General features: G+C 34.8%; 1 protein-coding gene across 1 annotated transcript in view; it reads left to right on the top strand.

Moving 5' to 3' along the window:
* Positions 1 to 19275, top strand: part of LOC141342407 (uncharacterized) — a 226404-nt gene that overhangs the window by 68164 nt on the left and 138965 nt on the right. The window contains 2 exon segments of the mRNA XM_073846887.1: positions 6792 to 6957; positions 8010 to 8719. Coding sequence (XP_073702988.1) covers positions 6792 to 6957; positions 8010 to 8719 — 876 coding nt within the window.

Genomic DNA, 19275 nt, shown 5'->3' on the forward strand with positions numbered 1-19275 from the left:
TATTCCTCAAAGCAGCACTGCTTAAAATATAATCATGATGCAATTGTTTTTAACTTGTAGCCTAATTACCGCAGACATAAAACAAATAATATTATCTGACGATTGCAGTTATGGTAAAATAATCTGCTCAAATCGAACCATTAAGTTTTATGTAGCCTATGCCTTTTTAATTCTTTTGTAACTGTTCTTAAAATATCAAGAGAGTTTTGTTTCTTATTGCAGTAGTTATATGTCCAGTCCATCCATGTCAGATTCATGTCTGGGTTGCAAAAAAAAAAAAAAAAAAAAAAAAACAATATGGTTATTGGCAAAACATGTATGCAGTTTAAAGTCTTAAAATATCTTACATATGACAATATTAAGCTTTACAATGACAATTTTAAGCTTTAAAGTCTTAATTACAACAACAACAAAAAAACATCAGTATGTTGTCCCGGCCATACTGATCTTCCCTGTCCCACTTTTTATGGAATAAAGTCCCAGTCAGATGAATTAGGAGTAGGTGATTTAACTGTTCCTGCAATAATGTGTAATTATCTACTATAATCCTACCTAAAATCCTACCTAAAATTAACAGCTGCTCTGGACAAAACTATTAAGTATATTTTATGCCTAACATAAAACAAGAAAAAAAAGTAAATCCTAAAATATGAAATACATGTGAAAAGCAGTAAATTCACCTTTCTCATACATGTTGACACATTGTTACAACACTAATTTATGTTTTAAAACAAGTTATAAGTAAACTAAAAATTAAAAGTATTTACTTCTTGAAAACTGTTGCTTTAATTAATGTTTTGCAAGATAGAACCTTATAATTCCAAGCGGAAAACTACTTTTTAGAATTAGAAGGTTCTATCTGCGTTTGACCTGTTCCTAAAACCCATGTTGTACATTTAGAATACATTGAAAAATGTGAAAATGTATTAAATCTTTAATAAATTACTCGTTTTTCTCCTCTAATCCTCACTTAGGAAGACTGTTGATGCTAACCAAATATCATGCAAGTCCATAATTTGTTTTTAACAATAAATGTATTTCTGCAGATCAGCTGTTTTTTCTTTCCTTAACGGAAAACAAATCAGCGCACCTTATAGATACAGTAAACATAAGTAAATATTTTCCGTATTGTTTTCCTCCTCTCGTCGCTTCACACTCCAGTCCAGCGGGTGGCGATGAACACATACGTTTGTTTGTCAAACATCTTAAACCTCAGAGGGAGAAGATTATTTCACCGCTGGCTGTTGTTTTTCGTGATGCTGTTTTAATACAAACTGTTAGAAATGTAGTTTCTGTTAATAGAAAAATACAGTTTTTGAATCAGCAAAGCAAATACCATAATAGCCTCACTGACTAAGTTTTGAAGCAAACGGACATATCTGGAGGAATATTAGCTGGACTGAGATCAGCTGCTGTGAAGATGGTGTTTGTTAAAGAGGAGTACAAGAGTGAACCAGAAACCTGGGAAATAAAACAAGAGGAACCAGAAACCTGGAGAATAAAACAAGAGGAACCAGAAACCCGCGGAATAAAAGAGGGACCAGAAACCAACAGAATACAGGATGAGGAACCAGAAACCTGGAGAATAAAACAAGAGGAACCAGAAACCCGCGGAATAAAAGAGGGACCAGAAACCAACGGAATACAGGATGAGGAACCAGAAACCTGGAGAATAAAACAAGAGGAACCAGAAACCAACAGAATAAAAGAGGAACCAGAAACCTGCAGAATAAAACACGAGGAAGATGGAGGTTGGTCTTAGTCTTCCTAATGACTGTTTGTGGTACATTAGGCTTACAAAGCTTTAAACTTCTTTTTGAGAAAACCTTTATGCTGGTTGGTAAAAAAAAAAAATAAGAAAAAAAAATAAAGTCACTAAGGTCATAAAACACATACACAGCATTTGTTCACAAGACTCCAGAACTGGATGTGGTAGACTAGAGTTCTTGCTAGGGCTGCTCGATTATGGCAAAAATCATAATCACCATTATTTTGGTCAATATTGTAATCGCTATTATTTAACATGATAATACTATGCTTAAAAAAGTCAAAATTATGACATACTTAAGTCAAACTATGGATGATGTCAGCATGCTCACTAACCATGCATACAGTGATTGGCTGATAGGGAGCTTTGCAAAAAGTGTCCCACTCATCCCACCACGAATTACACCTATGAAAATAAGTAATGTGAAACACTAACAAGCAATTATGAGAAATATTTTTATTGCAGCAGTCTTCAACAGTAAAACCAACACAACAGTGTTAAAATGTACAGTTTCACAAACTTTTTTGCAAAAGTTTTAATCCTTTGCAATACTAGTGGTCACGATGAGTTATTTGCCACCTGACTATTTCTATGGTCACGCATTGATGGATTATAGAGATGTTTGTACCGGCGTACCTGTTGTTCAGCCAAAACAGCTTTAACATTTTTCGTGAGAAATGGGGCGACACGCGAACAGTTCACTCTAGAAGCCGTGCACACCGCCCGTGTAATGTGTGATTTCACACACATGGCCTTTTATCTGAATGTTCATTCTAGAGGTCAAGATTTGTAAAAAAAAAAAATTACAGGTAATAAATGTTTTTACTAAATGAAAATAAACTACAGTACTTAAAATGAAATTTAAATACGGTACCAGTACTGTAAATAGAGTAATAAATATTATTGTACTGTAAATGCAGCTGCCATTAAGTTACTGTAAATTTCACAGCAACCACAAGCTGAAACTAAACTGTTTCTTTATTTTACAAAAGCACATTGGTTTGTTGTTATTATGACTATACACAAATATAAGTAGACCATTTGCTGTTTCAAATAATATTTTATTCTTATCTGTGTAAAGTGAATTCTTTTTGTGGTCATCAAGAAAAAAAATGACAGACCACACTGTAAGGATGCTTTGATCTCCTCGTGAAGTCAAAACTCAGGAACTTCTCGCAGCACAGGCAGTGCAATAAAACAATCCACTTCCTAATCTGGGAGAAAGATCTGGAAGAAAGACCATTTGCTTATCTGTCCCCTCACCCATCCTTAGGCCCCCTCCTTCCCCTCTAGGCTTACAGTCCAGATCACTAAAAGGTGACTTAGAAGTGTTGGGAGATATTTGCACAATGCAATTTATATAACTTCAGAATTCACAATCATAACCTATTCATGTTTAGTATCATTTCCATGGTCTCATTGTGGTTGGAAATGTGATCTTAGTCCCACATCAGTGGAATAGACCAATAATAAAGATTTCAAAATCTGAGGAAAACTCTGTTCCACTGATGAGGGGCCTGCCCCCAAAAAAGGTCTCTGCCAGATGGTAATTTTCTACCCCAGGGAGCATGTGGCTATCATATCATCTACCGTCCCAGCAAAGGGCCTGTAGAGCCATTTGTATACTAAATTTATGACTGTTTTGTTATGATTTGGGTATTTAAAGAGAACTGGCGAAACATTCAAGGAAGCATTTGTAAGCAGATCTTCCCACACGACTGCCGTGTGTCTCTATATTTGCCAGGTATGATGACTCTCTGAAACATTTTCTTATTTTGTTTTATGTTTCCTGCTGATCAGTTGTGTAACTAAATGTTGATATATTCTTTTGAATTGATATGTGGATTGAATTGTTTTAATTGATATTTTACTATGCCTGGCAAAATAAACATTGTTTCTTAATTCATTTTAGACTGCTGAAATCATTATGACCAGTAAATTGTGAGGACGCTTTTGTGCGCATAAATATACGGCCAGGATAAGACAAACTGGAGGCTAGGAATGAACAGGAGCAGTAGGCACGTTCTCTGAAGACCTCCTGATTTCTGCTTATCACTGGAGTTAACAAGTTGCGTATGGGAAAGACTAAATAACCTATACTTTTTGTAAAAGCAAGCAGTAGGCAGCTGACAAGAAGATATTAGTCCCCAGCAACTTCTGATTAATTATCAGGCTGGCGATTTTGTGTTACGAGATTGGCGCTCCGGCCGACGCCAGACTCAGACGACATTAGGTTCCCAATGAACGAATAATTGAAAGTATAGCATGTCCAAAACAATCAGGTATTTAAATTATGACACAACTAACTTTATGATCAGCATTTAAATTTACTATTGTAATTTGAATTTAATAAATACCTAAAATTGGAGTCAGATTAAAACGAGGAAGGAGTCAGAATTAAATCAGAAATCAAAGTTTTAATAAATGAAGTGTTTTTTTTACAGAAGCGCAAGAAAAGACATACACGCAGAACACCTTCACACGATCCGCTGGACTTCGCTTCCGGGCCAGTGAGTCGGTCCTTTCAACACCAGTGCTGTCTTTGACTCCAGATGGTAGTACTAATGACAGTTATAAATTTTAGTTTTAGATTTAGTTTGTTGTAACTGAAACCATCTTTAGATCTGTTGAATAATATAGATGGAGCAGCAAATAGTAAGGGACACTTATTTTCAACAAAATGTATGTTAGAGTACTTTCACATTAGTTTTTTTTTTTTTTTTTTTTTTTCAAAATTGCTGACAAACTGTTTTTGCTTTTATTTTAGATTTAATTGATTAAAGTGAGGAAAATGAAGAATTGAGTAAAGCTGAGGAGAAAATCATTTCAAAACTGGAGAAAAACCTTTGAATTGCTCTCAAACCAAACAGAAAGATTTAAAGAAAAGAAGAGCCAAGAAATCTGCACCTGCACTCAGTGTGGAAAGAGTTTGACAATCAAATATAATCTTTATGTTCACATGAGAATTCACTCTGGGGAGTAACTGTTGGCTTGTGATGAGTGTGGAAAAATATTTACATAATCGTTAAGCCTTAAAGATCACATGAAGAGCCACACTGGAGAGAAACGTCTCAGGTTACGTCTGTTCTCTGGTTCCCTTAGATGGGAACGAGACACCACGTCCTTGAGGGGCGCTAGGGGAACGCTGTCAGCGTGACTTGTGTCTTGAGAGTACTTATAAAAACTACAATGAAATTGGCCGGCGACAGCTAATGACGTCACTCCTGGTGCGACTCGTCACCGCCAGTGCGTCACTACTGGCGAAACCTCAGTATAAAGGGGCATCAGTAGAACACAACATTCGCTTCTTCATCTGAAGCTTACGCCAGAAGCATGACAAAGAGACCAGAGGATGCGGTGTCTCTTTCCCATCTAAGGGAGCCAGGGCTACATACGTAACCTGAGCCTTTACCGCTCTAGGGATCTCAAACCGCATTCTCTAGGGGGCGCTAGGGGAACGGATATACCCATGCTGCCATGCTGAGGGGAGTGCATGCTATTCCTTAGAATTCTAGGAAATTGCCCCTGGGACGTAGTGACGACTGTCAGTGACATTATCCCCCTCGGCCAAGGCCCGAGCTGCTACTCCACTTACCTGAAAGGGATCCAAAGACCCGGGGTAGAGCTCAGTCTTGGAATCAAGGAGATTCTTTTAGGGGAATATGGCTGAGTATATGGGATATCCAGACCAGCCTGTCACATAAGAGCCACTGCCTATCTCTGCTGGATCCATTCCCTCAGGAACTGATTCACAGAACTAAGGAAAAAGTTTCCTGTGGACTCCTAAGGAACCATTCTCTAAAGGTACCTAGGAATGCCTCAACAAACCTAGGTAGCAGATGGTCAGGGGTATTATAGACGATACCCGGGTGAAGTTGGACCCAAGGAGACTGGGGCTTTAACCAACTCAGAGAATGGAAACAAAGTCTTGCATGTAACCCATACCATAAAGGATTTTAGGTGTTCCTCCCTGGGTTTCAGGTTAGGAGCCTGTCCGTTCCTGACTTCATGGATTGAGTACAGAACCCCCCTTTCAGGCAAAGGTGTGGACTGGGCATAGCACGCTCCCCTTTGCATTAAGGTTTCCTCTAGAGCTGCCCCCTTTGAGGACGGATTTTCCTCCCTGCAGCTCAGGGTTAGGAGTCTGTCCTCTACCATTATCCACTATTTATTGGCTGGTCAGTTCTGGCTCCATGACTACATCAGTCGACTAGCAGTTTGCGGACTGTCTGTCCTGACTGTGGTGTAGCATCGCACCCCTCACCTAAAGAGGGTTGACCCCTTCTATTGCCTGTCATAATTGACAAGCTTGGAGCTCTAGGAACACCTTTCACAAAATACATGCTATGGTAAGTACTCACCAAGCTCTGGGCACTTTCTAAAATCCACGCAGGTGGTAAGTGCACACAAAGTTCTGTGCCCTTTTCCGTCCTAACGAGGGGGCACTCTATGAGGACCCTTTTCGCAGAAAGGAGAGAGACTTACCCCGTACACAAGGCCTGAGGAGTGAGAATCAACCTTAGATGCAATAAGGACAGGCTCCTAACTTTGAGAGACGAGGAGGAAAACCTAACCCAGCAGAGGGTGGAGCTCTAAGAACCCTTCCACAGAAAGGGGAGCATGCCAACCCTATCCTTTAACCCTTATAGCTGCACAGAAGCAATCTCCCCTGCCCTCGGGCTGAATAAGGGGTGCTTCCGAAAGGTTTAGCCAAAACCAACCCTCAGAGGATTAATGCTTCTGACTCAAACGGAGTAAGGGGCTCTGGCCTGGTCAGATTCCTCAGAATCTGGATCATTCCTCAGGATCATGAGAGGATCCACACTGGAGTGAAACTGTACTCGTGTGATCAATGTGAAAAAACATTTATGTGGGCTTCAGTCCTGAAGAAAGTTCATACAAAGGAGAAGCTGTGTTCCTTTAATTTGAGGGATAAGAGTTTTCCATGTTTTTCAATTTTGAACAAACATCAGAAAATAAGAAAGTACCTGTGCTTTGAGTGAGAAAAGGACGTTTACTTCAGCAAACTGTTTAAAACAGCATGAGAGGATCCACACTGGAGAAAAACCTTATTAATGTTCACATTGCGACAAGAGGTTCAGTCAGTCATCAACTCTGAAAACACATGAGAGGATTTACACTGGAGAGAAACCGTATCAATGCACTGAATGTGGGAAGTGTTTCAACCAGTTAACTTCTCTAAACAGTCATGCAAAAAACAATCACAGTATTTAGATCATCTTCAGATCCGGCATTTTCAATTGCGGCTCTGCAATTTTTCCAGCATTTTCAAAATAGCCCAGTTGTGTGGGAAAAGCTTTTTGTTTGCAGATTGGCTGCAGTTGGTTTTAATGCCAAATTTTTAAATGGTTTGTTCAAAGCTCACAAATATAGCTTATTTACATCCAACGGCAAAATAACGTTCAGAAATAGAAGAACAAACTAAAAATCTTGTCTGTAAAACGTTGCTGTGGATACGTTCTAAAGCAATTTTTTTTTTTATTTTTTTTAAAATAGTTTAATGAATTCAGATAAAAGATAAAAGTACTTGATTGTCCTTTTTTAATTAATTCAATGGATCCTTGAATTAAAGTAGTTTATTAAAAATCATAATGACCCCCATACATTTGAATTACTGTAAATATAATAACTGTCCTTATTATAAACACAAAATAATAATAATCAACTTTAATATTCAGTGAAGACAATTAGACTACGTTTTATTTGATGGGGGGTCGTGAAGGACCTGAATAATGGGGGGCTGGCCCAAAAAAGGTTGATAAACACTGGTGTATTACCAAAAAATAAACACGTAATATTATTAATAACTGTAGTCATTTTATGATTAAACTATTTTTATGATCCCCAGCACTACCAAATCTGCTTCTGGTGTCACATCTTAAAAAATTGTGAGAATTGTTTCACGTTTATGTTCACATTTCTCAGCTTTTTACAAGTCACTGAAAATTAATCATTTTTCTTTCATTTCAGAGTTGATGAAAGAAAAAGAGGAGAATGAAGAATCAAATGAAGCTGACAAGAGTAATTATGTCCAAACAGGAGAAAAACCTATGAGTTGCTCTCAAACCAAAAATAAAAAAATAAAGAAAAGAAGTGCCAAGAAGGCGTTCACTTGTGATCAATGTGGGAAGAGTTTCTCACAATCATCATACCTTAGGAAACACGTGAACGTCCACACTGCTGGAGAAAAACAGTGTTCATACTGCAAAAAGAGATTCAGTCTGTCAGCACATCTGAAAACACATGAGATGATCCACACCGGAGAAAAACCGTACAAGTGTTCACACTGTGACAAGAGATTCAGTCTATCATCGAATCTGAAAACACATGAGAGGATTCACACTGGAGAAAAACCGTACAAGTGTTCACACTGTGACAAGGGATTCATTAAGTCAGGGGACCTGAAAAAACACCAGAAGATCCATACTGGAGAAAAACCTCACAAGTGTTCACACTGTGACAAGAGATTCAGTCAGTCATCAAATCTGAAAACACATGAGAGGATTCACACTGGAGAAAAACCGTATGGGTGTTCACACTGCGACAAGAGATTCAGTCAGTCAGGAGACCTGAAAACACATGAGAGGATCCACACTGGAGAAAAACCTTACAAGTGTTCATACTGTGACAAGAGATTCAGTTGTTCAGCACATCTGAAAACACATGAGAGGAACCACAGTGGAGAAAAACCCTACAAGTGTTCACACTGTGACAAGAGATTCATTAAGTCGGGGGACATGAAAAAACACCAGAAGATCCACACTGGAGAAAAACCTCACAAGTGTTCACACTGTGACAAGAGATTCAGTCAGTCATCAAATCTGAAAACACATGAGAGGATCCACACTGGAGAAAAAATGTATGAGTGTTCACACTGCGACAAGAGATTCAGTCTAATAGGATATCTGAAAACACATGAGAAGATTCATACTAGAAAAAAGCGTATGAGTGTTCACACTGTGACAAGAGATTCAGTTGTTCAGCACATCTGAAAACACATGAGAGGATCCACACTGGAGAGAAACCGTATCACTGTGGTAGATGTGATAAGCGTTTCACTCATTTATCTGCTCTACACAAACAAAATTATATCACATATATGGGAAAAATTACATATCTAGACATAACCTGGGCAATATTCTGGGCATATTCACTCGATCCTTCATTTTCCTCACTTTCTTCAATCCACTCTGAAATAAAGTGATAAGTAGACAATTATGTTACAAAATGTTGATCATTTTTATGCAGTTTCACATATTAAATGTTTCTGAAAATCAATCTTCAGAATTATTATTTTTTTAACATTAGGCTCAAATCCCATTTTTTATAGGGAGAACAACTGAATATATTTGATCAACTACACAGATACCATGCTTCATTAATTGCTGATTCTTCTAGATTTTTCCTGTTACAACAAACCAAAATAAAACTGCCTGAAGCTTTATAAGCATTAGCATTATTAATGAATGAATAAACCCTAACCTGTTTGTTCTTCATTATCTTCAGTGTGTTTTATTCTGCAGGGCTCTGGATCTCTCATCTTCTCTTTGTCCTCTTTAATAAACTCAGTCTTTGCAGATTTCAGCTCTTTCTGATGATTTAATGCTAAAACAGATGTAAACAATGACTATTTTGGTTTATAATTCATTCAAATTAAAAATGCAATTATTACAACATACAAACAACAATTCGTATCATTTATGAGTCTATTACATTTGTTGTCTATTGTATTCACAACCATTAACAACCATGATATAATATAAACTATTGTATTTTTATTATTTATTTCTTTTACCATTGCATTATGGTGCTTTACCGTGGTATTATCCTAAAGTACATGTAAATAGTACATTATGGTAATCATGCAATGCGTTCGCGTTCAGCGCGGCCTCCTCATCACGACTGTCCCGCTGCTGAAGCTGGTTCTTTTGAGCTCTGAGTCTCTCTCGCTGATCTGTATAATTTCTGGATCGCTCACTATGTTCTGAACGAAAAGGGAAGGCTACAGACCGTTTTATGCCGCTGTCGTTCCTCATGTGTCCAGTTGGGATCGATGCTGTACAGTATAACAGACCAGTCCAGATGTTGAATAATCGCAAATTATTATTGTTAAGAAATCGTGCAACGTTGTAATTATACTTAAATGATTACCTAAAAGTTTATTAATTTCAATATGTCAATACCTAGGTCTAATGTCAGGTCAGGCAGATGTAAATTATATTTGCAAGTATGCTTTGTGTTTACTTTGTCTGTATTTTGATTATTAGCTATCTCTTGCAAATTGGACATGCCTGCAGCAGGAAAATCAACTATGAAGATGCTCGAGCAAATGTACAAATATTTTATGCATAATTTTAATTCAGCTCTTTGTAGTTTTTTAGACGTTTTAGAGAGTTTGTCAAAGTCATATCAAATATAAATGTCAAGTCGTAGTCTTTAGTGGTAGAATTAGCAATGGCACTACAGACACTAAACGATTAAAACTGAACGCGGCTGCTTCCAAGATGGTGGATACTTAAGCTTAGAAACGAATATAATTATTAACAAAAGCCTGTTGACTTTTGCCGTTTATCTATGGTGAGTTTGGATTTTATTTATTTTTTTTACATTCGAGTCCTATTCAGGCGATTTGGTTCTACCGAATTTGCTGAACTTCTTTTAAACGGTGTAATTCTTTCTTATTCGTTGTGTTAATAAAGTTTCTACGTTTTTATTTGTTTTGTTTCCCAGTGTTTACCTATTTTCAGTTTTGTATATAGGCTATTTAAACTTTATGTAGCCTAAGCTAGCCTATTTGTTATTTTATATTAGGCATATAGCATGGTGTAAGCTATTTTTATTTATTTTTTGTTAATAAAAGTTATATAATTAATGCATAGGCTAGGTGAGATTAAAGTTGTATTTTGTTGGTGCTTAAATTGCATTCAAGCAGTTGAAGCAGATTTCCGCTCGTTTGAAAGTGAAAGGAATTGAGTTAGATGTAAAACTTAAATAAATAAAAAAAAATTATTGCTGGACGCCAAATTTGAACAGGATTTTTTGCACAAAAATCCATTAATCCATAAAAACGCATTTCCCTCTAAAGGTGCGTCCAAATGCCGTTTCAGAATCGACACTGACTCAGAAAACTCAGTTAAAATAGTCAAACTCCTTACTATTTTCAGGTAACTGGCCCAAGGGTCTTTTGAAGTCATAATACGTCCCTGCTTTAGATAATTGCTATTTTTTATAAACAATTTAGACTGAGATAAATATGTTGATGTGGAAAATCTGTCATGACGTTTAGTCTACAAAAGTACAAACCTACCAAAAATTCGATGAAAGACCAGGATGCAGTTTTTCTAAAAAAGGATCTGTAGCCTAGTCCTGAAATAAAAATGAAATCGTGTTCATTGGTTTTGGTATGGTTTTAATTTTATTTCATTTAATATGTATATATATATATATATAGTATTACATTAGGCTAATAACCTTCTATAGGTTATATAATACGTTATTTTATTTATTTATTTTTGTCTACGGAGACTAAGCGGCAGTTTAAACAGACACTAACTCTGATTGAGCTTTATTAGTTTTATTTTTATATTTATTGAGTTATATATATTTGTTTTAAGTTGTAGTGCCGACTCCTATATAACAAATTATGAGTAGGCCTATTTAATGCACTGCTTCAAAACATTATCAAAAGAAATCTTCTCATTAGATGTCTGATAATCTTTAAATAATTAGATAATGAATATCTTATAATTATAAATATCACATTACATAAAGCATCATCTAATGCCATCTTAGAAATTCGTGAAAGAATCGTTAATTGTAAATATGTCACCGATTAATGTTTTACTTAGTCACTGAACAACATAAAAATGTATTTAATTTGTCTTGCTGCACATCTTCTGCCGTCATTGGCGTAGTTTCTTATTGGTTAATCTTCCGCTATTTTCTGTGATTAGTTTTCTATTGTGGCCATTTTATTATTGAACGACATAAAATCAGTAAAACTCGCGCACACAAAGTCTTTCAGTCAGGAGTGTCGCGATAAAATCTTTGCTCCGCTTTGTGTTTTTCTTCTTTATGGGTCTTTGCCTTCACTTCAAGCAGGTAAATGCTTAACAGGTAAAACTTGCACTGCGTTTATGAGAGAACCAAAGTGGGAAAAAACACCTTTAAGCTTGATACAAAAAGGCTTCGTATGAATTTTAAAATAAATGCTATAGTATATTAAATGCAAATGTATGGTTTATATACCCATATAGTTAAATATATACGAGTTTTGTCAGCACCAATATTATTAAATATACGTGACTGATTCTGAAAGCACTAGCAGGATTCAATTCTGACAGAATAAACTGAGAAAAGTAAATTCGCTTTATGCAGTAAAATCTTGTGATTGAGTTCAGACTTGAACTTTTGACTAAATTGTCTAGCATCCAGTTTTTACTCTTTTCAAATCAATCCATTTTGGGTGGAATTGCGTAAACTGGGTTAAAGGGTGAGACTGAAATCATGTCATGATCTCGTCTGATCCCTTTCACATTTGAGATTTTGTGATTGTCACAAATTGGCTGAAATGTTTTTATATACTTCACCCAAGATGCTTCTTTTAACGGCTTTATTCTACAGAAGCGTGCCAATTCGTTGAATAGTTGTTTTGTACATTTTCTTATCTTTATTTCAGAGAAACACTCGCTGTATTACATTTACACGAGTTTGTCCAAACCTGTCGATCTGCCTGGCATTTATGAATTCACTGCTATGGGTCTGCTAGATGACAGACAGATCGACTATTACAACAGCAAAGATCGGAGGAAGATTCCCAAACAGGACTGGATAAAGGAGATGCATGAAGATTACTGGGAAAAAGGCACCCAGTCGAGAAAGAGCAAAGAACAGTGGTTTAAAGTGAACATCGATATTCTGATGAAACGCATGGGACATAATGAATCAGGTGAGGAACATTTTTAAAAGCCAAACCCAGAAGTTGAACTTAAAAAAACATGAAGAAACTGGTTGCACTAAAAAAAAGGTAATGCAAACTTCAAAAATCAGTTTATTTACCTTTAAATGTCAAGTCATATTAATTACAAAGTTCAGTTCATTTAACTTAAAATGTTTTGTTATATCAATTTGCAGTTAGTATACATGCATTGCGGCATGAATAAATTATGCAATTGCTTTGTTTTACTGTTATTGTTTTTATTTACCAATGTCTTTTGTCTGTATCACAACAAAAATAGCAAATAAAATGATTGTTGTACAAATCATTTACGTGCTAATTGTTAAAGTCTGCGTTTGACTCAAGCACATTACACCAAAAATTAAAGGACTTTATTAACTCAATTAAACGTTTTTTAAGGTGTTTTTAAACATTAAATTAGTAAATAAGAATTAGTAAACATGAACAATACAACTAATAAGATATATAAGTATATCTAATGGTTTAAAGATAGATTGCTACTTTTTTCCCCTTGAAATCAAATAATTCATGATGCATTTCTGCATCAATACAAAGAAGGTTATAACAAAATAAACAAAGTTCCAAGTCCCCAACCAAAGGGAACAATAATCACTCTAATGGTAAGTTTATTTATTTATTTTTTTAAATCAACCAGTTCATGAAGTCAGTTTATGTGATGCTAAGTTAAATCAGCTTAAAACTACAAGTCATTTTAACGTATTACAATCAAAATTAGTTGATTTAACTTGTGAGTTGAAAGGACTTAAGCTGATTTAACTTAATATTTTAAGCCAGCTGCTAAACTTAAGTTTTTAAGTTGAAACTGGTGAAAAAATTTTACAGTGTACTTGCCTTAAAAGTAGCTGTAACTTAATAAAACCTATTACGTTTAGCAACTAAGTAAAGATAATTAACTATAAGTAACGTAAACTATTGGGTTTTATATAATCATTAAATTATTTATAATTTATTTCTGTTGTCATCTCACAAACTTCTCTATTTCATGTTTTTCACTGGAGACATGGTTGTGAAGTTGAGCAGGAGGGAGATGAAGTGAAGTTTTCCAAAGGCATTAGTGAGTACGGCTATGATGGAGAAGACTTTATGTATTTTGATATTAAAGAGTCTCAGTGGGTCGCCACAGTTGATGCAGCTCTTCCAACTAAGAGGAAATGGGATAATGTGCCAATCCTAACCCAATACACCCAAGGCTATCTGGAGAAAGAGTGTGTGGACTGGCTCAAGAAATATAGAGAATATGCAGATGAGGAGCTCAGAAATGGCTGTGAGTAAATGCATATGCTTGGTGATCTGCCGCTGGTTGAACTGACTGGTAAAGGGATTCTTGTGATTTCAGCTCTTCCAGATGTTCATCTGATTACAAGGAAGTCCAGTGGTGACAAGTCCAAGCTGAAACTCACCTGTATGGCCACTGGCTTCTTCCCCAAAGATGTGCAGTTGACCATTATGAAAAATCAAAAACATCTGCCAGATGAGGAGACTGAATCCACAGGAGTTCGGCCAAATCCTGATGGATCCTACCAGATGAGGAAGAGTGTGGAGATCAAGGAGGAAGAAAAAGCAGAATATGATTGTTCTGTGCACCACAAAAACCTCAATCAAGTGATTCTCATCAAAGGGCGTAATTAAAGCACTATAGAAACAGAAATATCATAGTTGTAAATATGCTCATTTTAAACTATCTTTTTTTTTTTTGCATTTGTATAGGTGGAAAATAGGCTACTCTTCTGTGACGAGGGAGTTGTGGCCATTTCACAGTGGAAGCCTAAATCAGTTTAGCATGCTTTGTAGCATGTCTACTTTTATATGCACCAAAATACTGTTTATAATCAATCTGGTGGCTCAGTTGGACTGGAAAGCATTCATGAAAACACCTCAGTTGAATTGAGTTTTCCTGAATAAAATTTTGATCAGATTTGAAGGGATGGTGTGGACCTGAAATATGCAGATCAATAGGAAAAAAGTGATCTGTAATGGTTGTTTGCATACTATTTACACCTTAAATATGCATATATGTGACCCTGGACCACAAAACCAGTCATAAGGGTCATTTTTTTTAGACTTATACATTATCTGAAAGCATTGCTGTATGGTTACATTATTAAAATGGGACAAAATTTGGCAGAGATTAAACTATTTTAAAATATGTAATCTGAGGGTTAAAAAAATCTAAGTTTTAGTCATATTGTGACTGTGCAACACAGTAGACTTTATGTATATGCTTTTAATTGCATTTGAATTGCACAGTTTTATAATAAATTGGCTACCTATAATCATTAAGATACATAAAACAAGAATGTAGAGACATTTTCTACCCTTTTATTTAATAAGACTGTCTTATTACCATTTGTTTTCATTGATCTTAATTTCCAGTGTTGGGGGTGATGCATTACATGTAAAGCAAGTTATGTGGTAATAGTACTTTTTCCAGTTAATTAGTAACGTACCGCATTATTTTTTAAATGATGAGAAAATATCTGAGTTACTTTATCAAATAAGTAATGCCAGTTACTTTCTCCATATTTATTGATTAAAAGCTCTCCTGTCCCCATGTTGAGAGAAATTGTAAGATGTTATTTAGTTCTAGAATAAATGTAAACATGCATTAATTCATCTCACTCACAAAAAAAAAAAAACAGAAACCGACAGTGTTCATCAAAATGAATAAAAACTTTGAAATTCAACGCAAAACCTGCAATAATTAAATATGTTCAATAATACAAATATAATTTATGTATTTAATCCCATTTTATTAACCAATGTCTTTGCTGCCGACCTTCGATGATCCAAATCATCCATACTAATAAGCAAAAAGTATTCAAGATAATCGTTTTCCTTTTTTCTTGCTGAAGAGTTGAAATTTTTCTTCTACCGTACAGACGTGACTTTACTTTTCTCTAAGCCTGGGGCTTTTGGTGTAAAATGGCTTTTACATTTGCCCAAAATAAAACTTTTTATATTAAAAACAATCAAGCAAGCCCTGCCCAGATTTAAAACGTAATGCAAAGGAAACATAACACATTAATTTCCATAAGTAAATAAGTGATGTAATTAGTTTCTTTTTTAGGGAGTAACTCAATATTGTAATGCATTACTTTCCCTAATACTGCTTAATTTCCACAAATTGTGTGATTTACATTTAAATGTTTAATAATTTACTTGTTTTTCTTCTCTAATCCTCATTTACGATTACGAAGACTGTTGATGCTAATCAAATATCATGCAAGTCCATAACTTGTTTCTAACAATAAATTTATTTCTGCAGATCAGCTGTTTTTTATTTATTTATTTATTTATTTTTTTCATTAATTTACGGGAAAACAAACCAGGTAAAGTAAAGTAAATATCTCCCGTCTTATTTCCCTCCTCTCGCCGCTTCACTACAGTCCAGCGGGTGGCGCTAAACACATATGTTTGTTTGGCAAACACCTTAAACCTCTGAGGAAGAAGATTAGTTTCACCGTGCTCTCTAATGTTTAGTCGTGATGCTGTTTTCTTACAAACTGTTAGAAATTTAGTTTCTGTAAACAGAAAAATACAGTTTTTGAATCAGCTCAGTAAATACCTGTAATAGCCTCACTTAAAGTTTTGAAGCAAAAGGACACATCTGGAGAAATATTAGCTGAACTGAGGTCTGCTGCTGTGAAGATGGTGTTTGTTAAAGAGGAGGACACGAGTGAACCAGAAACCTGGAAAATAAAACAAGAGGAACCAGAAACCTGGATAATAAAACAAGAGGAATCAGAAAACTCAGAAATAAAAGAGGAACCAGAAACCAACAGAATAAAGGATGATGAACCAGAAACCTGGATAATAAAACAAGAGGAACCAGAAACCAACAGAATACAGGATGAGGAACCAGAAACCTGGGAAATAAAACAAGTGGAACCAGAAACCAACATAATCCAGGATGAGGAACCAGAAACCTGGGGAATTAAACAAGAGGAACCAGAAACCTGCGGAATAAAAGAGGAACCAGAAACCAGCATAATCCTGGATGAGGAACCAGAAACCTGGGGAATTAAACAAGAGGAACCAGAAACCTGCGGAATAAAAGAGGAACCAGAAACCTGGGGAATAAAACACGAGGAACCAGAAACCAACATAATCCAGGATGAGGAACCAGAAATTTGGGGAATAAAAGAGGAACCAGAAACCAACATAATCCAGGATGAGGAACCAGAAACCTGCGGAATAAAAGAGGAACCAGAAACCAACATAATCCAGGATGAGGAACCAGAAACCTGGGGAATTAAACAAGAGGAACCAGAAACCTGCGGAATAAAAGAGGAACCAGAAACCTGGGGAATAAAACACGAGGAACCAGAAACCAACATAATCCAGGATGAGGAACCAGAAACTTGGGGAATAAAACACGAGGAACACAGAGGTTGGTCTTTAGTCTTCCTAATGACTGTTTGTGGTACATTTGGCCTACAAAGCTTTACACTTCTTTTTGAGAAAATAGCGTTTATGTGTGGTTGGTAATAAAGTAACATTTTAAGTCACTAAAATAATGTCACAAAACACAACATTTGTTCACAAGACTTTTGAGAACTGCATGTGGTAGACTAGAGTTCTTGCTAGAGCTGCTTGATTATGGCAAAAATCATAATTGCTATCATTTAACAGGATTATATGTGGCCCATATGTCCAAAACATTATTTGAGTGATTTATTTAAAGATAGTGATATTTATCAAATATATGTTCTATATATAAAATCATCTACATTTTATAGACCAGCAAAATTTTACAATTCCCAGTACCACAGAAGCGTGCTATGGTAGGCTAGCTGAAATTGGTAAAAAAATAAATAAATAAATAGTTGTTGAAAATAATTAAATAATCAGAAACAATCAGAGTTTTTTTTTAATGCAAGTACAAAGCTTAACAGTATGGAAACCCGTTTACACCAGGTCAGAAAAAAAAAAAATCCATGCTTAAAAAAGATAAAATGTCAAAATTATGATTAACTAAGTAGAAATTATGACTTTAAGTCATAATTACGAGATAAAAAGTCAAGATTATGATTTACTAAGTAGAAATTATGACTTCGTTAATTCATAATTACGAGATAAAAAGTCAAAATTATGACTTTGTAAATCATAATTTTGACTATCTCGTAAATATGAATTAACAAAGTCATAATTTTTACTTTTTATCTCGTAATTATGCATTAACGAAGTCATAATTTCTAATTAATAAATCATAATCTTGACTTTTTATCTCGTAATTATGACTAAACGTAGTCATAATTTTTACTTAGTTAATCATAATTTTGACTTTTTATCTGGTAAATATGAATTAACAAAGTCATAATTTTTTACTTAGTCAAAATTATGATTTACTAATTAAAAAATTATAACTTTGTTAATTCATATTTACGAGATAAAAAGTCAAAATTATGATTAACTAAGTAAAAATTATGACTTTGTTAAATCATAATTACGAGATAAAAAGTCAAAATTATAATTTACTAAGTAGAAATTATGACTTCGGTAAGTCATAATTACGAGATAAAAAGCCAAAATTATGATTCACTAAAAAAATTATGACTTAGTTAATTCATATTTATGAAATAAAAATACAAAATTATGATTTACTTAGTAGAAATTATGACTACGTTAAATCATAATTACTAGATAAAAAGTCAAAATTATGATTTACTACGTAGAAATTATGACTTTGTTAATTCATATTTACGAGATAAAAAGTCAAAATTATGATTTACTAAGTAGAAATTATGACTTCGTTAATTCATATTTACGAGATAGTCAAAATTATGATATACTAAGTAAAAAATTATGACTTCGTTCATTCATATTTACGGGATAAAATGTCAAAATTATGATTTACTAAGTAAAAATTATGACTTCGTTAGTTCATAATTACGAGATAAAAAGTCAAAATTATGATTTACTAAGTAGAAATTTTTACTTCCTTAAGTCTTAATTACGAGATAGTCAAAATTATGATTTACTAAGTAGAAATTATGACTTCGTTAATTCATATTTACTTAAGTAAGTCATAATTTCGACTTTTTTTCTGACCTGGCGAAAACGGGCTTCCATAGTGTACTGTTACTCAATATGTAATAGAACTGGTTTTGTTTCAGTACAAGAAATGCTTAACTTTGACAAAAAATATTTTTTATTGTTATAATTGTGATTTCAGTATATGTAGATATGAACTCACTGAAAAAAAACTTGTGAAAAGATATCTTATTTTTGGTCAAATAGCAATTAGTTAATAGTAGTGCTCTGCAGCCATCTAGTGGTAAAAGTTATATTTTTTTTTACTTTTAAAGGTCCCATATTATCAAAAAGTTTTTTCTAGGGTTGTTCCGATTCCGATACTAGTATCGGAAATGCCGCCGATACCACAAAAAAATCTAGCATCGGAATCGGCGAGTACTTGAACCCACGTACCGATCTTATACCATTTTCTTAAGATATAAGTTATTCCCGCTAGCAAATCAGAAGCCAGTTCTTCTTCGCGGCTCAGAAT

This window comes from Garra rufa, chromosome 1 (genome assembly GCF_049309525.1).
Source record: "Garra rufa chromosome 1, GarRuf1.0, whole genome shotgun sequence".
NCBI lineage: Eukaryota > Metazoa > Chordata > Actinopteri > Cypriniformes > Cyprinidae > Garra > Garra rufa.